The sequence below is a fragment of the Bos javanicus genome, chromosome 8, assembly GCF_032452875.1.
Source record: "Bos javanicus breed banteng chromosome 8, ARS-OSU_banteng_1.0, whole genome shotgun sequence".
Classification (NCBI taxonomy): Eukaryota; Metazoa; Chordata; class Mammalia; order Artiodactyla; family Bovidae; genus Bos; species Bos javanicus.
In genome coordinates, this window is record NC_083875.1 from 103186372 (window position 1) to 103208847 (window position 22476).

Here is a 22476-nt window from a genome sequence, read left to right on the forward strand (position 1 = left end):
TCTTAGCCACTGGACCACCAGTAAGTCCCTGCACTCATCTTTAAAGCTGAGAGTTTTAAGGAAAGGTTAAGAGCACCAAGTGTTAGCACGGATATGGAACGGAAACTCTGCTAAATGTCTTACAGCTGGTGGGAATGTGAACTGGGACAAACTTTTTGGAAAAAGAGGTGGTATCTACTAAAGCTGATCATGTAAGATACACTGTGGCTCAGAAAGGCCTCCCCTGCTTATACAGTGAACACAAATGCAGGCAGATTTCATCACATGACTTATTAATAGAATGTTCATAGCAGCACTATTTATAAGCATCCCAAACTAGAAACTTCCCATATGCCCATCAGTAGTTAAGTGGATAAATTATAATATTGTCACACAATACAAGACTATCCAACAATATGAATCTATCTTACAAACATGTTGAAACAAAGGAACTTGGCTCAAGATTAGAACACAAACTGTTTCACTTAGCTCTACTGCTACATAACAAACTGTTCCCAAACTTAGCGTCTTTAAACAACTGGTTGTTCTTCATGACTGAGTGGCTAGTTGTCCAGTTTCTCTTCTGATGTCATCAGTGGCTGCATTCGGCTGTGGGTCTGGCAGGGCTGGAAGGTCCAAGGAGACCTTGTTCATCTGTGTAGTGGTTCTGGCTTCTTTTCCACAGGGCCTCAGTTACCTCTCCAGTGTGGAGGCCTCGGAGCAACAAGAGGGTTCCAAGAGGGTAAAAGTGAAGCTGCAAGCTCTAAGGCTGAACCTCAGACTTGCATAGCATTTGTTCCTCTGCATTCCGTCGGTCAGCCAAGTCAAAGGCCATCGTAGATACAAGGAAAAAACAGACCATCAATAGACTACCATTGATAATGATAATAGATTACCATTATTGCCAAATTCAGAATAGTATTGCCAAATTCAGACTTAAATTGAAGAAGGTAGGGAAAACCACCAGACCATTCAAGTATGACCTAAATCAAATCCCTTTTGATTATACAGAAGTGACAAATAGATTCAAGGGATTAGATCAAATAGACAGAGTGCCTGAAGAACTATGGACGGAGGTTCGTGACATTGTATGGAGGCAGGGATCAAGACCATCCTCGAGGAAAAGAAATGAAAAAGGCAAATGGTTGTCTGAGGCCTTACAAATAGCTATGAAAAGAAGAGAAGTGAAAGGCAAAGGAGAAAAGGAAAGATATACCCATTTGAATGAAGAGTTCCAAAGAATATCAAGGAGAGACAAGAAAGCCTTCCTTAGATCAGTGCAAAGAAATAGAGGAAAACAACAGAATGGGAAAGACTAGAGATCTCCTCAAGAAAATCAGAGATACCAAGGGAACTTTTCATGCAAAGATGGGCACAATAAAGGATAGAAATAGTATGGACCTAACAGAAGCAGAAGATATTAAGAAGAGGTAGCAAGAATACACAGAAGAACTATACAAAAAAGATCTTCATGCCTCAAATAACCATGATGGAATGATCACTGGACTAGAGTCAGACATCCTGCAATGCAAAGTCAAGTGGAGGTAATGGAATTCCAGTTATTTCAAATCCTAAAAGATGATGCTGTGAAAGTGCTGCACTCAATATGCCAGCAAATTTGGAAAACTCAGCAGTGGCCACAGGACTGGAAAAGGTCAGTTTTCATTCCAATCCCAAAGAAAGGCAATGCCAAAGAATGCTCAAACTACCGCATAATTGCACTCATCTCAAGCACTAGTAAAGTAATGCTCAAAATTCTCCAAGCCAGGCTTCAACAGTATGTGAACCATGAACTTCCAGATGTTCAAGCTGGATTTAGAAAAGGCAGAGGAACCAGAGATCAAATTGCCAACATCTGCTGGATCATAAGAAAAGCAAGAGAGTTCCAGAAAAACATGTACTTCTGCTTTATTGACTATGCCAAAGCCTTTAAGTGTGTGGATCACAACAAACTGGAAAATTCTTAAAGAGATGGGAATACCACACCACCTGACCTGCCTCCTGAGAAATCTGTATGCAGGTCAGGAAGCAACAGTTAGAACTGGACATGGAACAACAGACTAGTTCCAAATAGGGAAAGGAGTACGTCAAGGCTGTATATTGTCATCCTGTTTATTTAACTTATATGCAGAGTACATCATGAGAAATGCTGGGCTGAATGAAGCACAAGCTGGAATCAAGATTGCCGGGAGAAATATCAGTAACCTCAGATATACAGATGACATAACACTTAGGGAAGAAAGCAAAGAATTAAAGAGCCTCTTGATGAAAGTGAAAGAGGAGAATGAAAAAGTTGGCTTAAAACTCAACATTCAGAAAACGAAGATCATGGCATCTGGTCCCATCACTTCATGGAAAATAGATGGGGAAACAGTGACAGACTTTATTTTTGGGCTCCAAAATCATCGCAGATGGTGACTGCAGTCATGAAATTAAAAGACGCTTGCTTCTGAAGGCACATTTCTGCTGCTGTCCTGAAAGATCAGATATTATTTCTGTTTCGGTGACTGAACACTCAGAATTCTTCAGGAACCTTCTTTAATAATCATTGTTCAGGAAGTCAGTGATAATCAGGACTTGTCCGATACTGTGAGGATACCAAAGATGTTCACTGCATCACAATACTTGCAGGTAGAGATGCTGCTATTTTAAAGAAAACACCCTTTTCCAGGTTATTTTTAACCTTTTAGAAAAAATAAAAGTCCTCATAAGATAGTTTAAGCCACCAAAAAAAACCAAATAAATATTTTAAAAAGGTCATAAATAATCACTATGCATTTTCCTTAAATACTAATATATAAATATTTTCAACTTATATAAGTAAATATATGAATTTAAAAAAATTTGCAATATAATTAGCCAGATTCCAAGGGCTTAAATACTTTCATAGAAAAAGGCTGGACTATTCTGGCGGTCCAGTGGTTAAGACTCCACAGTTCAACTGCAGGGGCATGGGTTTGATCCCTGGTGAGGGAACTAAGATCCCGAATGCCATGTGTGCTGCACGGCCAAAAAAGAAAAAAAAAGTCAACTGTCTTTGGAAGGTTCCCTTATGTGATTTTAGAGGAATAGACTCTAAAATGAGATGTTCCATGAACAAATGAATGCATTAGGGCATATAAGACTGAAATATCCTATAAAAACGTGAATTTATGAATCTATTTTCTACTTAAAATGCACAGATGAGGAATTTTTACATCAAGCAGGTGTAGAGGGAAATGATTTAATTGGTAATAGAACTGGGCTTGTCAGAGCCCTTTAATTTTCTCACACGCTGCTACTGCTGCTGCTAAGTCGCTTCAGTCGTGTCCGACTCTGTGCGACCCCACAGACTGCAGCCTACCAGGGTTCTCCATCCATGGGATTTTCCAGGCAAGAGTACTGGAGTGGCGTGCCATTGCCTTCTCCGAATTTCCTCACATACATTCCCTCTAATTCGTCTTCCCTGAGACCCCCTCCCCACCCACTCCCTTAGACCCTGTCTTCTTCCTAGAAAAAAAGGCTCAGCTGTAGCACTACTAGTTTAAGACTCGCTAGGACTTTCCCCGGAGAAGGCAATGGCACCCCGCTCCAGTACTCTTGCCTGGAGAATCCCAGGAACGGGGGAGCCTGGTGGGCTGCCATCTATGGGGTCGCACAGAGTGGGACACGGCTGAAGCGACTTAGCAGCAGCAGCAGCAGCAGGACTTTCCCGGAGACACCTGTCTACTACTCCCAGGCCCCTTGTCAGGAGGATCTCCTTGGAGCCAAAAAGTTGATAACTGGTCTAGAAAAGATACAAACAATGTCACGGTCTAAGAATTTCTAAAGTGGACTTTGTGACATCATGCAGAAGCTAAGGGGTGAGGCAAAGGGCTCCTCCCCACGTGTGTAACCTCGGGCAGAGGACTGCATGTCCCCAGGCCTCAGTTTTCTCATCTGTGACAGGGGACTAGCAGAACCACAGTGGGAATATGTGTGTTCAGCCATATGGTGCTCAGTGAGGCTCTTCCTCTCTCACCATGTCCTTCTAGGGCTCAAAAATCTGTAACTTAAGGGATCACAGGGAAGCTGAACAATGACTGAAGGGTTAGAAATCACCATCTAAGGAGAATGGGTGAAGGAGTGGTGAATGTGTCACATGGGAAGGACAGCATTTAGTCTGGGCAAAGACGGCAGTGAGGAGCTGGGGCTGCCAACTGTGAGCATCCAGCAGCTTGCTTGGCATTTAACATGGTCCAATTCTCAGAACAGCCCTGTGAGGAAAGTAGGGTTATGAGCTCCATCTTCTAAGTGAGGAAATTGAGGTTTTTTTAACTTTCCCAAGATCATCCAGTTGAATGGGGAAATGGAGAGTCCAACATGGTTCTGATGCTTTGCATCAGCTTAAGATGCTCCTCTCCGGTGGTGGAGACAGCATGGAGGAGCTGGCCCCAAAGAGGAGCAAGAGGGGGACATGGAAGATGGCTGTCAGGGACAGGTATCAGGGTCAGGCAGGGGCCAGAGAGGACTCTTTGGGACTCATCAGAAAGGGACTTTCTAGGCCTCAGCTGCCTTATGTGTGGGCTTGCCTGGAGGCAGGAGTGAGTCTACTTTCCCTGGAGGAAAGCAGGCTTGTGAGCACCAGGCTCGGGACCGATCTCCTGGGGACCACCCAGACAGATGGGAGCACTCCGCTCCTCTTCACCGAGGGGGACTCAGTGGCCGGCACGGTTGAGTCCATCTTTCTACTTCTTTCTACGTGTTCCATTGTCATGGCAGGCACTCCCTTTGCCTCACTCTGGCCATCTCCCAGGAAGGGTTATATAAAACTAAGTAAAGATACTAAAATACACAAATGAAATTCTTCTTAGCCTTAATCTCTCGGTTCCCGTGTCTGTGGAATGGGTCTGATGATCCGTCCGACTCTGGGCAGGCAGGGTGGCTGTCAGCCTCTTTGCCCGCCATTGCAGGCTTCCTGTTCATGCAGCACTTACCCGGGTGGCTTTTGCTTCCTGGCCCTAACTTTGACTCTTCACACTGGGAAGGGGCTGTGATTAGAGCTTAATCTCATGTCTGCAATCAATTTCTTCCATGGAGCTGCACTAACCTTTCCCATCTAGATAATTGTGAGGCAACCACAACAGTTTCTCTCTCCGCTACACTTTTTTCTTTCGTGGAGACATGGAAAAGGTCAGTTCAGTAGACTCAGACCTGTGTTCTGACTCTCACAGACAGAGGCCTATCACTCTTACACCCACAGGTCATCATTCTGAGCTATAAACCTTTTTCTTTTTTTAAGAGAGATACACATTCCATGAACATAATGCAGTCCATCTCGGAAGGTAAGATGGCCTTGGGAGAAACACTCCACAGATAAAAGAGTGTGGGCCATCTCAAAAGGCGAGAGGCTCATAAACTCACTTTTCTTAAAGAGTAGTCCCCAACGCTCACTAAAAATTGTACTTGGATTTAATTTGAATTGAGAACCACATTTGAGTCCGTATTTCTAATCTCTGCACCTGATTTTGACTTAAATTGACTTCTAACACTGACATATCTTCCAAGGGAACCTAAGCAAAGAGCATCAGCTCCACATCACCCTCCCCTCAAGAGGACATGGAAAAACACAAAGTCACACTGAGAAAGAAGAGGCCACAGTTTGCTCTTGTCCACTGAAGGTCTCTTGGCCTCAGAATGCTGCCACTTCCCGCAGTTCCAGCCCTTGGCTGCAGTCCACCCTGAGTAAGTGAATTCCTCTGCTGAAACTCACACACAATAAGGAGATGGAGTCGGCCACCGCCAGGGAAGTCAAAGGTCCTGATCCATCCAGAGACAAGGTGAAAAGGCAGGCTGGGGAGGAAGGGGGAACCGGCATGTTAGACCAAGGGCGCCATATCATGGAAGGCGGCGTCTTTGTAAGAAACCTACAGAGATGAAGCACGTGCTATGTATACGCGTCTAACCCAGGTAAGAGAGGCACCCAGTGCCTCAGAGGAGCTTTCAGTGGGGAAGTCAAGCCCAGGTTGTCAGCACAGGACGTATTCCACCTGAAGTACACTGGACAACTGGGGCCTCACTGCAAGGCCGTGTTAGAACGCTGCCCTCAGGCGCTTGCCCAGAGAACAAAGCGCAGAGCAAAAGGTAAGGATACTAATCTTCAGCTGCGGCGCCCCAGGGACTCGCTTTGTCCTTTCAGGACAAAGACTGACAGGGCACCTGCGGGGCAGTTTGGGGCTGCTGACCCACTCTCCTCCGTCAGCATCTTGCAGGCTGCTCTTCTAAGAGCACAAGTGCACGTCTGGCGGGCAGAGCAGCGCTTTCACACCTGGTCCTCCCTGGTCTCGGTTTCCATCCCTGAATCTACAACAGCTGCTCCTCCAACACGCCCAGGTCAGGGTACCTGACTGCACTCACTGTGGAAGCCGCTAGACATGACCCCACACGTCTGAGGGGGGCGACCCTATCTTCCCCTGCTAGAAGCTGAGTTTCTGGGAGATGATTGTCGAAGGGATTTGGCTTGAGGGTCTCTAAATGAACACTAGCCCTTTGTCTGCCAGAAGCCAGAGTCTAGGACAGAACAGCATGGAGACAGTGGGGTGCTGGTAAACTGGCTTTTTGGAAAGAAAAAAAACAAACCTTCATTCACAGCATTTGCCAATTTTTGTGATGTTAAATACTCCTGCCACGACCATATTAAATATTCCTGAATATTTAACAGTCAGCGAGTAGAAGCTGGCTCCGGCACACCAGCACATTGAGGAAACTGTGGCGAGCTGGCTCCCCAAAGCGTGTCTTTCTCTGGTGCTTTGCGTGACCTTACTACGATCCCAAACCTCAGCTGCAGAGTCAAGAGAGGCCAGAGTCTTTCTGAGACTATCCTTACCCCATATGTCACCCCCACCAAACTGAGGCTCTCGTTTTAGCCCTTGAAAATGAATCTTAAAGCGGCAATTCTTGTTCTCTTTTCCAGACATTTTTAGCATCACAACTTAAAACATGATGAGGAACTTCAGGTAGAAAGAATGAAGGAACCAAATATATTTGAGCTTTTAGGAAGGTGTCTGTACATGATACCAGGGGTTACGTGGTGACAGCTTCTAGCCAGTTGGACAGGGAGTCTGATCTCGATGTCATCTCTTAACCACTATGGTGGTAGACAATGGCAGGACATGGGTGACTCTCTATATGCTGAGCAATGGAAGAAAGAGTTTTAAAGAAACCTGTAGGACATCATGTATCTTTGAGAAGCAGAAGGGAATGGCAAACCACTTCAGTATTCTTGCCTTGAGAACCCCATGAACAGTATGAAAAGGCAAAATGATAGGATACTGAAAGGGAAACTCCCCAGTTTGGTAGGTGCCCAATATGCTACTAGAGATCAGTGGGGAAATAACTCCAGAAGAATGAAGGCACGGAGCCAAAGCAAAAACAATACCCAGTTGTGGATGGGACTGGTGATAGAAGCAAGGTCCGATGCTGCAAAGAGCAATATTGCATAGGAACCTGGAATGTCAGGTCCATGAATCAAGGCAAATTGGAAGTGGTCAAACAGGAGATGGCAAGAGGGAACATCGACATTCTAGGAATCAGTGAACTAAAATCGACTGGAATGGGTGAATTTAACTCGGATGACCATTATATCTACTACTGTGGGCAGGAATCCCTTAGAAGAAATGGAGTAGCCATCATGGTCAACAAAAGAGTCCAAAATGCAGTATTTGGATGCAATCTCAAAAATGATAGAATGATCTCTGTTCATTTCCAAGGCAAACCATTCAATATCACAGTAATCCAAGTCTATGCTCCAACCAGTAACGCTGAAGAAGCTGAAGTTGAATGGTTCTATGATGACCCACAAGATCTTTTAGAACTAACACCCAAAAAGCATGTCCTTTTCATTATAGGGGATTGGAACGCAAAAGTAGGAAGTCAAGAAACACCTGGGGTAACAGGCAAATTTGGCTTTGGAATACGGAATGAAGCAGGGCAAAGGCTAATACAGTTTTGCCAAGAGAATGGTCATAGCAAACATCCTCTTCCAACAACACAACAGAAGACTCTACACATGGACATCACCAGATGGTCAACACCGAAATCAGATTGATTATATTCTTTGCAGCCAAAGATGGAGAAGCTCTATACAGTCAGCAAAAACAAGACCAGGAGCTGACTGTGGCTCAGATCATGAACTCCTTGTTGCCAAATTCAGACTTAAATTGAAGAAAGTAGGGAAAACCACTAGACCATTCAGGTATGACCTAAATCAAATCCCTTAGGATTATACAGTGGAAGTGAGAAATAGATTTAAGGGACTAGATCTGATAGATAGAGTGCCTGATGAACTATGGACTGAGGTTCGTGACACTGTACAGGAGACAGGGATCAAGACCATCCCCATGGAAAAGAAATGCAAAAAAGCAAAATGGCTGTCTGGGGAGGCCTTACAAATAGCTGTGAAAAGAAGAGACGTGAAAAGCAAAGGAGAAAAGGAAAGATATAAGCATCTGAATGCAGAGTTCCAGAGAATAGCAAGGAGAGATAAGAAAGCCTTCTTCAGCCATCAATGCAAAGCAATAGAGGAAAACAAGAGAATGGGAAAGACTAGCGATCTCAAGAAAATCAGAGATACCAAGGGAACATTTCATGCAAAGATGGGCTCGATAAAGGACAGAAATGGTATGGACCTAACAGAAGCAGAAGATATTAAGAACAGATGGCAAGAATACACAGAAGAACTGTACAAAAAAGATCTTCATGACCCAGATAATCATGATGGTGTGATTACTCACCTACAGCCAGACATCCTGGAATGTGAAGTCAAGTGGGCCTTAGAAAGCATCACTATGAACAAAGCTAGTGGAGTTGATGGAATTCCAGTTGAGCTATTTCAAATCCTGAAAGATGATGCTGTGAAAGTGCTGCACTCATTATGCCAGCAAATTTGGAAAACTCAGCAGTGGCCACAGGACTGGAAAAGGTCAGTTTTCATTCCAATCCCAAAGAAAGGCAATGCTGAAGAATGCTCAAACTACCGCACAATTGCACTCATCTCACATGTTAGTAAAGTAATGCTCAAAATTCTCCAAGCCAGGCTTCAGCAATACATGAACCGTGAACTTCCAGATGTTCAAGCTGGTTTTAGAAAAGGCAGAGGAACCAAAGATAACATTGCCAACATCCTCTGGATCATCGAAAAAGCAAGAGAGTTCCAGAAAAACATCAATTTCTGCTTTAATGACCATGCCAAAGCCTTTGACTATGTGGATCACAATAAACTGTGGAAAATTCTGAAAGAGATGGGAATACCAGACCACCTGACCTGCCTCTTGAGAAACCTATATGCAGGTCAGGAAGCAACAGTTAGAACTGGACATGGAACAACAGACTGGTTCCAAATAGGAAAAGGAGCACATCAAGGCTGTATATTGTCACCCTGTTTATTTAACTTATATGCAGAGTACATCATGAGAAATGCTGGGCTGGAAGAAGCACAAGCTGGAATCAAGATTGCAGGGAGAAATATCAATAACTTCAGACATGCAGATGACACCACCCTTATGGCAGAAAGTGAAGACGAACTAAAAAGCCTCTTGATGAAAGTGAAAAAGCAGAGTGAAAAAGTTGGCTTAAAGCTCAACATTCAGAAAACTAAGATCATGGCAACCAGTCCCACCACTTCATGGCAGATAGATGGGAAAACAGTGGAAACAGTGTCAGACTTTATTTTGGGGGGCTCCAAAATCACTGCAGATGGTGACTACAGCCATGAAATTAAAAGATGCTTACTCCTTGGAAGGAAAGTTATGACCAACCAATACGATAGCATATTCAAAAGCAGAGACATTACTTTACCAACAAAGGTCCATCTAGTCAAGGCTATGGTTTTCCAGTGGTCATGTATGGATGTGAGAGTTGGACTGTGAAGAAAGCTGAGCACTGAAGAATTGATGCTTTTGAACTGTGGTGTTGGAGAAGACTCTTGAAAGTCCCTTGGACTGCAAGGAGATCCAACCAGTCCATTCTAAAAGAGATCAGTCCTGGGTGTTCATTGGAAGGACTGATGCTAAAGCTGAAACTCCAATACTTTGGCTACCTCATGTGAAGAGTTGACTCATTGGAGAAGACTCCGATGCTGGGAGGGATTGGGGGCAGGAGGAGAAGGGGACGACAGAGGATGAGATGGCTGGATGGCATCACCGACTCGACGGACATGAGTTTGAGTGAACTCCGGGAGTTGGTGATGGACAGGGAGGCCTGGCTTGCTGCAATTCATGGGTCGCAAAGAGTCGGACACGACTGAGTGACTGAACTGAACTGAACTGAGAGGCAGGCTCCTTACCTCCAGTGTCTTGATTCCAGATCTTCACCTTGCAGTCATGTGATGAGGTAGCAATTGCAGGCATCGAGGCTAAAGCTCTGGGTAGAAAGATACAGGATGCGACAGTCTGGAAATGTCCCCTGTACTCACAGATTCTGCTCCGTGTCTGCCTCAGGTCCCACAGCTGCAAAGTAATGACAGGGGCTAGCTTGCATACATATTTCCCAGCTTCAGACATGCTTCATTTTCTAGTATCCTCTCCACAGCCTCTCATGATGCCCCTACTCCCTCAACCTACCTCCTCACAGACACCCTTATCTTCATCCCTCCCATCCATCCATCCCTCAGGCAGTGACTATGTGTCAAACAAGCTAGGTTAAAGATGGTTTAACCAGAGGTTGTTGCCTTTTTCATTATCATCATGGCAGCACAGTGGGAGGACAGAAGGGGGTGGCCTATTTTCTACGACAGGTCGAGTGGCCTTATACCAGCCTCCTGGCATCTGTGGGTCCCATGGAGACCCCACAGTTAGGAACAGCTTCTCATAAGTATATACAGGTTCAGACCTTCTGATTTAATACCAAGACACTGACTCTTGGTATAGGAAGACTAGATTCTATAACAAGGGAGACGACAGTTCTGCCAGTCCACTCCTGTTGATACTAATCAGACTACACTTAAGAGAATAATGTTCACAAACAAGAGCATATGGAATTGTGTCCAAAAAAATAATGAAATCTCTGGACACTGAGTCGCTGTCCAAGGAATAATTGTAGGAGCTGGAAATGCAAATGCTTAGCTTGGAGAAGAAATGCTACATCAGAAGCCTGGGATTCAACACTTTAACCTACCACTTATGAGAAGTGTGGTCTTGTACAAGAGATTTCAACTTGCCATGCCTCTATTTCCCCATCTGTAAAATGGGAATTATAATAATACTGAACTAGTGAGATTGTTTAAGGATTAAATGAGATGATGCACATGATAAGCTCAGCCCAGTGCCTTGCACATAATAAATGTCCAATAAAATGGGAGTTGTAGTTGTCCTGGATACTAGATACTAGTATCTAGTTTGGATACTAGATAAATCTTTTAACTAATATTTTTCTGTGAGAAATCCAAGGTACTCTGGAGGAGCCAAGGCAATCTACCCTGAAATTAACTGCAAGGAAAGGTATAGGGGTTCAGGATGCAGTGGGCCCTTGACCAACACTAGAGCCCCAAACTTCCCAAAGAACTTGAATTCCTTTACTGTGACCACATGTGCAATGGGAACACACTTGATTCTTCAATCAGTTCATCCCTTTTCTAAATTCTACTGGGATCAGGGACATTAGCAGGTGGTTCTGTGTCTAACGCCTTCCTGTCTTGACTCCCATCACATTTCTCTTTTCTATGACTGATGCAGAGAGCTTAGGCAATGGAGTTTTCTTGAAAGAAGCATCCAGAATGCCAAGGATCGTGTATAGATTGCACTTGGAATAGGCCTGAGACTTTAGTAGAGCCTGCCTGTATAGCTCAGGACAGGCAGGAGGCGAGAGGAAGTCATTTCTCGTCAGCACCCCGACACCTGGACCCCACAGTTTCTCACCGTCGCTTCACAGCCTTCCCCTTCAAAGCCGCTGCTGCAGGAGACACACTTGTGCCCATCCTCACTGACCTCGCAGTACGTCTGGATGTGCTGCTGGGTGGGAAATGTATGAGCTACCTGCAGCCCCCGACTGTCCCACAGTCTGAAAGAAATTACGGCAGCGAATGAGTTTGCAGTAAATGTGCTGAAATGCACCTGTAATTGCCTGTGAACGCTGAAGTCTTGGCTCTTTGCGGGCTTTGCCAAGTCAGAACGGAACGCTGGGATTTACCTAAAAACAGCAACATGAACCAGATCAATCTCAGGGATGGTAAAGCTGTCAGGAAATAACCAAACTGAATGACATCTGAGTTCTTTCTATTTTGAGATCTAATTAATGGGAATTTAGACCACGCATCTTAATTGTTCAAGTTAATTTGTTAATTTGGTCCCTTGGGGTACTACTTTCAACAGACAAGAGAAAATATTTCTGTGCCTGTGATTTAATAAAAATTTTCAAAGATACATATCATGATGGAGAGAAGCAGGCATCATTCCAGAGTCAGACACAGAAGATTTATAGGACTTGGCCAACTGACCCATGGGGTCAACTGGGGACCGTTTTGTTTTACCTCTTGTCTCAATTTTACTTCTTTATCTTCTTCCTACCATTTTCTAAGAAGAATCTCTTGAGATCCAATGTTTCTGGTCATGCTTTCTAGTCTAAGAAGGATTTACTTCATTTTACTTCCCTGATGGTGATTCTGAGGGCTGGGTGATTGAGAACACCTGGAGCCCAGTAAGGGCCACTTTAAGGGGTGGGACAAGCAAGCAACGGACCCTGAGGTTAATGAACACGTTCCCACAGTCAGGGCTGGCAGAATCAGCTGCTTCTAAAAACCAGCCAGAACAAGCTGACCTCCTGCCATTTAACCTCTATCCAGGTGATCTGCGGGGCCAGATCAGAGAGACACCAGCACTGGCAAAGTGCAGAGGAGGGGAAGGCCCTGGACAAGGCACAGCAACGCAGAGAAGCAGAGCAGGAAGAGAGTCAGGTAAGCACGGGAGCCATAGACCTTCACCAGAAACACCTGCACTGCTGCTCGGTAAGCCCACCTGATGGTTTTATCCTCGGAGGTCTGGAGTATGTAATGTTCTCGGGGGACCCAGCACAAGTGAGTGACCTGGAAAAAGCAAAAGTTTCAAAACTTCTCCACACCATGCCATTTCTCCACTGTAATTTCTGTAAATGTCACTAAAGAGCATCCCTGTCGTCACTTCTCAAGGATGCTGAGCCTAGCACATCTGACTTAAGAGGGATTTTATGTGGTGCAGAGGCCCACCGGTCATGCTCAAGCTGTAGCTCCTATGTTATCAGCAGCAACGGAAGCACCTGGACCAGGCGTGAGCCTCGAAATGCATGCAGCACTCTCAGAGTGTCTGAAACCCAAACACCGCTGGCCGAGTGGCAGCTAAGGAGAGCGGCCTCTGCTTTCAAGTGGGACCGATGAAACACTAATTTGAGGCCTCCTCGGGTTCAGGAAGCGTGTCCCTGTTTCCCTTTATCCCTGCAGCCCCCTGCTGGATATGCGTGAAACAGTTTTCAAAACAACCCGAGGCAACACGGTTTTCACTTCTTCCAGCAGCCTACACAAATACGGAGGGCACAGGCGAGCACAGCTTGCCACTGGCAGTTGTCTTCAAAACTCGAAAAGATCACGTGACTAACGTCTGACAACCACTATAGGACACTGCCATGTCGGGTGATACAGTTCTCCCCATTTTATAAATGAAGACACCGAGACTTCTAGTAACTTTCTTGGGTTAATACAGCTAAAAAGTGATGTATCCATGCTTTAAACCCAGGTATGACTAACCTCATAGGCAGTGGAGTTGACATCAGTCTGCTACCGGCAAACACTGGTCTTCATAAGCAAATCAAATTATACAAATAGCAAAAGGTCATGCTAATTTCTCTGCATAATGTTACATATACTGAACACATGATAAGCATAAACTGTGAGCTTCTGGAGGCCAGGAACCAAGCCCTGGGCCACTAACCCTGCTTCTGGCACAGTGCCTGGCCCACAGACGATATGGAATAACTATGTTTTGAAGGCATAAGTGAGGACACCATTTAAAACTCCAATATAAACTAGTGGAGTTGTTCTCTGGAGCAGAAGACCTTAGTTAGGGGCGAGCAGTAATTAGGACCCAAGACTCTAAGGCCTGGTCATGCAGTCTCCACGTCTCTCTCCTGGGCTCTTCCTCACCCCAGGCTCCCTTCTGTTGCCCTCCTCTGGACCAAGTTTGAGTTCGTACCAGGTTCCTGGAGACTGAAGCTCTCTCTGCACACTGTCCAGTCCCCACATCCCACAAGAGCAGGGTGTTGTCACGGGAGCCGGTACACAGTTGTGATGAATCTTAGGGAAAAATGGCAAGAACATGGTCCATGAAATGGACTTGGGACAGGGCTTTTCAGAAAAGTACCACAGTATTGGTGTTGGGAAGACGTTGGCTTTAACCTCACCTGGACTCACCGTCAGTCCAGTGACCACCATGGTGTGGCCAGAAAACTGCTGTCTCGGCTGTGAGGAGCTCTGTAAGTCCCACATCATGACCATCTTATCGCGAGAGGCACTGAAGAACTGGCTTGATTTGTAAATACACGCTATCTGCTCAAAAAAAAAAAAAGACAGCTCTAGTGTGCTTGTTTGGACGTTAAAAATGGAAAAAGCCTGGAGATAAAAGTGCTAGAGCCTGGTGTTCGCTCTCAGGCTGGTTCAGAATGCACTGTATCTGGCAGGTAAACAGAGTCTGTGCTCTGTGGCTGTCGCTGATACTGTCTCATTACGGTGGAGTTTGCTTCTCAATTTTTGGTTCATGTAGGTGGACTTCAGAGAGGGGAATTACATAATCTGACATTCTCCATCATTTTTGCTGAAATCTCAGTCTACTCTGTCATGCTCTTTAACAATTAATTATTTACCTGTTTCTAGCTTTTAAAAAATTTCCCCAACTAGACTAAAAGTTTCCTCAGTATGGAGAGTTTGTCATTTTCTTAACTAGAGTAAACAGTAAGGCTTCGATACATGACCCTGGTGAGTTAGGACAGGGCAGGGGGAGTTAATCTCAGCTGTTCTCTATTTACTACCTGTGCTGTGCTATGTGCTAAGTCGATTCAGTCGTGTCCAACTCTTTGCAACACTATGGACCGTAGCCCACCAGGCTCCTCTGTCCCTGGGATTCTCCAGGCAAGAATACTGGAGTAGGTTGCCATGCCTTCCTCCAGGGGATCTTCCCAACCCAGGGATCAAACCCATGTCTCTTACATCTCCTGCACTGGCAGGTGGGTTAGCGCTACCCGGGAAGAGCTTAACGGTGACAAAAACTGTGTCTACTATGCCTGTGACTGTAGCTGAGTGAATGGTTTCCTCTGGTGCGAGTGGGGCTTCCCATGGTGACGTCAAATGAAACCTCTGCATTTTTCCTTAATACTGAAATATTCAACGACTCTTACTACCGAGAGCTACAGGCGTTCCTTTATTCAATTCCAAATTTCCTCGTGATGCTGATCATATGACAATTACCTTGGTGATTTCACGCTCATGTCCTTTGAACCTTTTCACCACATTCCCAGTTCTCCAGTTATAGGCCACAGCTGTCTGCAGAGAGTCAGTAGAATATTTTAGTTTAATTGATTTTTTTTGTTTAGCTGAAACTACAAGCCTTTATCTTGTTCTCTACCTAATTTCTCCATTTCTACCAAGGTTTTATTGTAGCTCCTCATGCTCCCCAAGTTTGAGCTCTCTGTCTCTTCCACAGCCACTGGGCCACTCCACGGAAGCGTCTGGGCCTTAATGATGGGTTTGGGATAACACTCCCCAGGGGCATCTGGTTTAGTTTGAGGTTCTGGGTGTAGATGCTGAAGGAAAATCTACATGGGATTAGATTTTTTTTCTCTACTTAAAAAAAAAAAATTACCATCTTAATCATTTTTAGATGTATAATTTAGTAGTGTTAAAAGTATATTCAGTGATGTAGGACTGTATAGGTAGATTCAGACGGTATGATGTTGTTTTAGGGGCTGAAGGGGAGAAACGAAAAGTGTTTTACTCTTTTTCTAAAGTGTTGAAGTCTTTCTAATGTAGCTATTTTTCTTGTTGCATCTTTTCTACTTCAGTACATCTGGTGTGCTGGGTTAATGGCTAGTACTGTATTGGCTCCATGGAAACATGTCTGTGAAAACAGTATGTAGTGGCTTCTTTCAAATTGTTAGATGCTGAATATGTTCACTTTTAAATCCCAATTCTGTCCCAATCTTACAGACGCTACTGTACTTGAATGGTTAATAAAACTGCACAGTGCTGTTAAAAAAAAAAAAAAAAAAAAGTATATTCAGGGAATTCCCTGGTGGTCCAGGGGTTATGATTCTGCACTTCCAGTGCAGGGGGCATGGGTTTGATCCCTGGCTATTTCAAATCCTAAAAGATGATGCTGTGAAAGTGCTGCACTCAATATGCCAGCAAATTTGGAAAACTCAGCAGTGGTCACAGGACTGGAAAAGGTCAGTTTTCATTCCAATCCCAAAGAAAGGCAATGCCAAAGAATGTTCAGACTACCGCACAATTGTACTCATGTCACATGCTAGCAAAGTAATGCTCAAAATTCTCCAAGCCAAGCTTCAGCAGGATGTGAACTGTGAACTTCCAGATGTTCAAGCTGGCTTTAGAAAAGGCAGAGGAACTAGAGATCAAATTGCCAACATCCACTGGATCATTGAAAAATCAAGAGAGTTCCAGAAAAACATCTACTTCTGCTTTATTGACTATGCCAAAGCCTTTGACTGTGTGTATCACAACAAACTGTAAAAATTCTTAAAGACATGGGAATACCAGACCACCTGACCAGCCTCCTGAGAAATCTGTATGCAGGTCAGGAAGCAACAGTTAGAACTGGACATGAACAACAAACTGGTTCCAAATCGGGAAAGGAGTGCGTCAAGGCTGTATATTGTCACCCTGCTTTTTTAACTTATATGCAGAGTACATCATGAGAAATGCTGGGCTGGAGGAAGCACAAGCTGGAATCAAGATTGCCGGGAGAAATATCAATAACATCAGATATGCAGATGACACCACCCTTACGGGAGAAAACAAAGAGGAACTGAAGAGCCTCTTGATGAAAGTGAAAGAGGAGAGTGAAAAAGTTGGCTTAAAATTCAACATTCAGAAAACTAAGATCATGGCATCCGGTCCCATCACTTCATGGCAAATAGATGGGGAAACAGTGTCAGACTTTATTTTTGGGGGCTCCAAAATCACTGCAGATGGTGACTGCAGCCATGAAATTCAAAGACACTTGCTCCTTGGAAGGAAAGTTATGACCAAGCTAGATAGCATATTCAAAAGTAGAGACATTACTTTGCCAACAAAGGTCTGTATAGTCAAAGCTATGGTTTTTCCAGTAGTCATGTATGCATGTGAGAGTTGGACTATAAAGAAAGCTGAGCACCAAAGAACTGATGCTTTTGAACTGTGGTGTTGGAGAAGACTCTTGAGAGTCCCTTGGACTGCAAGGAGATCCAACCAGTCCATCCTAAAGGAGATCAGTCCTGAATATTCATTGGAGGTACTGATGCTAAAGCTGAAACTCCAATACTTTGGCCACCTGATGCGAAGAACTGACTCATTTGAAAAGACCCTGATGCTGGGAAAGATTGAAGGTGGGAGAAGGGGACGACAGAAGATGAGATGGTTAGATGGTGTCACCGACCCAATGGACATGAGTTTGAATAAACTCCAGGAGTTGGTGATGGACAGGGAGGCCTGACGTGCTGCAGTCCATGGGGTTGCAAAGAGTCGGACGCGACTGAGTGACTGAACTGAACTGGCGAACTAAGATCTCACGCGCCATGTGGCATGGCCAAAAAAATAAAAGTACATTTACACTGTTGTGAAACAGATCATATATTTTTTTAATATTTATTTATTTATTTGGCTGCGACATGTCTTAGTTGAGGCGTGTGAGATCTTCACTCTTCACTGCAGCACGCAGGGTCTTTAGTTGCACCACGTGGGATAGAGTTCACAGACAAGGGCTCGAACCCGGGCCCCCTGCATTATAAGCATAGAGTCTTAGCCACTGGATCACCAGGGAAGTCCCCATACTTTTTTTTTAATTTCAAAAAATCTCATCCATAATCCCATCTGCCAGAGAGAATCATTATGAAAATTGTCTTCCCATCCTTTTTCCAGGAATACATTTTAGTATTTTGTTGTATTTCTCCCCATAAACAGGATTCAGAAGCATTCTCTGGCCCATCTCTGTAGTTCAGTACTATGACCTAGTTAAATCCCTGTTTCATAACCTGCAAAATAGAGAGGCTAATCCTCGCACCATCTACCCCTCACAGCTGAGGATCATAGAAATATAATTTCATGTCTAGATGTTAAAACAAAATGCTGCCAATTAAATGATGTTATTACCAATTTCTGGATGCATCCTGATTTCAGAGGTGTTAAAATGTGGAAACACGCACATCTTAGAATCAGTGAAATACAGTATGAAAATGGAATCTGAAGATTCTAAATGGCCATTGAAGATTAGAGGCATTATTTGTTATGAAAGAATCAGCATTTCTGCTAGCAAGAGCCTAGGTCTGAGTGCTATGACAGATCCAGGTATGAGGGAGATAAAGCAACCAGATTTACACTGAAAATGGGAGCAGTCTCTAAGTATTGGTAGATGTTTTGGCAAAAGAGATGCATAAAAGAGACTAGAACTTTCCTTTTGCTGATAAATAACTCCTGTGTGCATGCAGGTGTAAAAATGGATAGGCTGGAGTAATATTTGTCATTTATAAGAAGCATGTGGGTGGTCTTGCAGAGTGCTGAGGGCATTCCCATTTAATCCTCACAACTATCCCGGGTGGTTGGCATTACTACCCGCATTTAATAATAAGGAGCCTGAAGCTCAAGAAAATGAAAAGACTTGCCCAAAGTAACAGGAAGCAGCAGACTAGGAATTTAAACCCAGTCTTTTTAACTCTAAAGCGCATATTTTTACACTATTCAACCCTGCTGCCGGAAATGAAAAGCCAGCACTTCCTTTCCAAACATCTGCCCTTCTCTGCAATAAGCTGGTTCCCTGGGAAGCACTGCAAACCCCACCTTATCTTTTCCTCCGGAGACACAGAGGTCTGAGTTCAGAGCAGCAACAACAGAGACGGTATCCACGTGAGCTGGGCTATACTCTTGAAAGGCTTTAGTTTGAATCTTCTCTTCGATAAATCCATCAGGCCTGCTAAATAGAGGATGGAAAATGAGGAGCCCCACGGTGTAGGGTGCACAGTGGAGCAAGGGGAAGAGAGTGTGGACCACAAGGCCAGGCTGAGGAGAAAGACAGAAAGGGAGTAGAGAAAGGAGACACACTGATGTCACCAGAAATGGCATTATTAACTCTGTAAATGCTCAGAATGAGTGGGTGACTGGGGTCTGATGAAGGAAGAAACCCAGAGTCTTTGCTTGCTCTAGAGATGATTCCCAAAGATGTGGGACCCCTCGCCATGGGGCTGTAGGCACTAGCAACTAAGATGTTTCTTATCCAAAAGGAAATAGACCAAACTGACTGTTCAGGGAGAGCATCAACGATGGCTCCAGGCCTTCTCTTTCTATAGGAAAGAATTGTCATGGGGCACAAAACTGGGGATCCCACCCGAGGGCAGACTGCTATACCTGTATTTGTAAGTGCTGTGTTTGAATTTGCTCTGCAGTTTCCCCATCACTGCACAGAACCTGCAAGAGACCTTCTGGGGAAGAGCTCGTTTCAGATGGCACCTGAGTAGCAGCATCCCTTGGGGCTGCTGGAAGTTGTGTTCCCTGTTTGGTAAAAAGAAGAATACACACTGTTAACTCTGGGAGGCACAAGAACGGCAGGTATTATGGTTATGCTAAAACCTTTTCTTTTTTTTTTTAAAAAGACTAACTGTAGGCATTTGGTTTTCCTCCTTTCCCTGCCTCACACTCTTATGGCCCTGGGAAGGCAGCATCCCACCATACAGCATTTGCAGATAAACAAAAACAAAACTAACTTTAAAAATATTAAGATGCTCCCCAGTAAGTCAAATATAGAATCACTATGTGATCCAACAATTCTACTCCTGGGTATATAGTCCGAAGAATTGAAAACAGGTGTTCAATCCAAAATTTAAACATGTATGTTCAGAGCAGCACTGTTCACAACAGTCAAAAGCTAGCAACAACCCAAGTGTCCATCAATGGATGAATAAACAAAATGTGGTTTACGCATACCATGGAACATTTTTCAGCCATTAAAAGGAATGAAGTACTGGGAATTCCCTGGTGGTCCACTGGTTAGGATTTGGCGCTTTCACTTATTGAGATCCCATAAGTTTTGAGGCAAGGCCAAAAAAAAAAAAAAAAACCAATCTATACCAGTAAGCTTCTTGAAAAAGAGCTTTAGTTATTCTAAAAGGCCATAACCTTCCTAGCTTGTGGGACTGCTATTAAATACTTTCCAGGGTCATGAGGTTATTCTGTAATAAGAATGAGACGCGGGAGACAATACAGGTAATGACCTGACCGGCAGGTCTCACAGTGTGATATCAGGACTGCTGGGGGTTCCTGAGACCCTTGCAGGGAGTCTGTGAAATCCTTTTCCCAACTACGTCTCCATGTGAGTCCTGACTTTCTGCTTATACTACAATGCAAACAACATACTGCAATAGATTGAATGCAGAAGCAGACATGAGGATCCAACTGTCTTCTGTTTAAGCCAAACAGTAAAGAGATTTGCAAAAATGTAAAACAATACTGTTCTCTTCCAATCAAACATTTTTGTGTGTTTTCAAAAGAATATTTATTTTTCATAAAATTATTTATGTTTACATGCAATAAGGTTTATTATTTTTAAAAGAGTTAATAAGTAAATATTTTTAAAATATCTCGGTTTTAGTGTCAAGATCAGAATATGTGGCCAGTGTGGACATCTGATGGGACTGCAGGTACATGACTAGGACCTAGTCTCAGCTACTCTGGGTAACGTTCGTCTGCTACTCAATTAGCTGTCCCCTGAGATGGCAGAGGGTAGAGGTGGGAGTATCCAGTCACCATCTCTTCCAGGGCTCTGCTTAAAGAAATGCTAGGAGACGAGTTTCTTATGGGAATGATGAGCCTACCTAGTTCTAGGAAGAATAGTCTATAACGAGAAATAGCAGCTAAAACTCACCAAGTATTCTCCATGCAGGATCCTAGTTCCCAGACCAGGGATCAAACCCAGGATCCCTGTAGCGGAAGCTCAGAGTCTTAACCATTGGACCACCAGGGAAGTCCCATATCCTTACCTTTAAAAAAACCCCACAGTTTTCCACTCTATGGAGGTCCCTCAAAAACTAAAGATAGAGTTGCCATGTGATCCTGCAATTCCATTCCTGGGCATATATATGGAGAAAACCATAATTTGAAAATATAAGTGTACCCTAATGTTCATGGCAGCACTATTTATTTATAATAGCCAAGATAAAAACAACCTAAATGCCCACTGACATATGAATGCATAAAGAAGATGTAGTACATAGACACACAATGGAATATTACTCAGCCACAAAAATGAATGAAATAATGCCATCTGCATCAGTGTGAATGCAACTAGAGATGATCACACTTGGTGAAGTAAGTCAGAAAGAGGAGTGATCCCGTATGTTATCACTTATACACGGAATCTGAAATATGACACAAATGAGCCTACCTACAAAGCAGAAACAGACTGACAGACACAGAGAACAGACGTGCGGCTGCCGAGGGGCGAGGGGCAGCAATGCACTGGGAGTTCGGGACTAGCAGGTGCAGATGGTCACACAGGATGGATGAGCACCGAGGTCCTGCTGTATCACACAGGGAACTACAGCCGACATTCGGTGATAGACCAGAATGAAAAAGAGTATGTGTATATATATGCATAACAATCGCTTTACTGTACAGCAGAAATAAACACCACATTGTAAACCAACTATACTTCAACAAAATAGATGAAAACAACAACAAAACACTTAAAAAACAACAACAAACCCACCACAGCTTTCCAGAAGAATTTCAGCCTACATTTGAAAGCTGCCAGAATTGACCTCCTGAAAAGAACAGGTAACCAGTGAGAAATGGACTATTTCCTGCCATATCGGGAAACAAAGGATGTCACAGTCATCAGGAGTTGCAGCCACAGACTACGGTGAGCTGGTGAGTCCTGAGGAAATTCAGGATAGGAAAAGTATCCTGCAGATCCAAGGAATGATTTCAGTGAGCCCAGACTCTTGCATCTTCCCATACATAGAAAAGTGCTAAATTCCCTAACTTGATGCATCTGGTTTTCTTTTTTTTGTTGTTTGTGTGTGTGGTTTTCTTTAATTAACAATAATTTTTTGATGTTCAGACTACCTGCCCTTTATTGCAAAACTCCTATATATCTGAGCTCACCCCCTCACCTCCTTGGAATAGTTCTCTTGGGATTACTTGAGATGTCGCCTCCCGAGCATGAAGTCCTAAAAATTCCTACCGAATAAAACGTAACTCTCAACTTTTAGGTGGTGAATATTCTTTAAGTTGACAAGGGACAGAAGCAAATGCAGTGGACA

The 22476-nt window shown here is 43.9% G+C and overlaps 1 protein-coding gene across 8 annotated transcripts in view; it reads right to left on the reverse strand.

The window, feature by feature from the left end:
- WDR31 (WD repeat domain 31) overlaps window positions 1-22476 on the reverse strand; it is a 42370-nt gene that overhangs the window by 13211 nt on the left and 6683 nt on the right. For 2 of the 8 annotated variants that reach the window (XM_061426546.1, XM_061426545.1), the window contains 10 exons: window positions 19565-19708; window positions 19001-19130; window positions 15419-15493; window positions 14359-14503; window positions 14151-14251; window positions 12945-13012; window positions 11850-11991; window positions 10280-10442; window positions 5711-5790; window positions 252-780 (listed from right to left, as the gene is read on the reverse strand). In XM_061426546.1, the coding sequence (XP_061282530.1) occupies window positions 673-780; window positions 5711-5790; window positions 10280-10442; window positions 11850-11991; window positions 12945-13012; window positions 14151-14251; window positions 14359-14503; window positions 15419-15493; window positions 19001-19130; window positions 19565-19680 (1128 nt within the window). In that variant the 5' untranslated portion in view covers window positions 19681-19708 and the 3' untranslated portion in view covers window positions 252-672. Of the gene's footprint in view, window positions 1-251; window positions 781-2500; window positions 5791-10279; window positions 10443-11849; window positions 11992-12944; window positions 13013-14150; window positions 14252-14358; window positions 14504-15418; window positions 15494-19000; window positions 19134-19564; window positions 19709-22476 lie in introns of those variants that run through there. The other 6 variants (XM_061426544.1, XM_061426543.1, XM_061426551.1 and 3 more) reach the window with 5 other exon arrangements.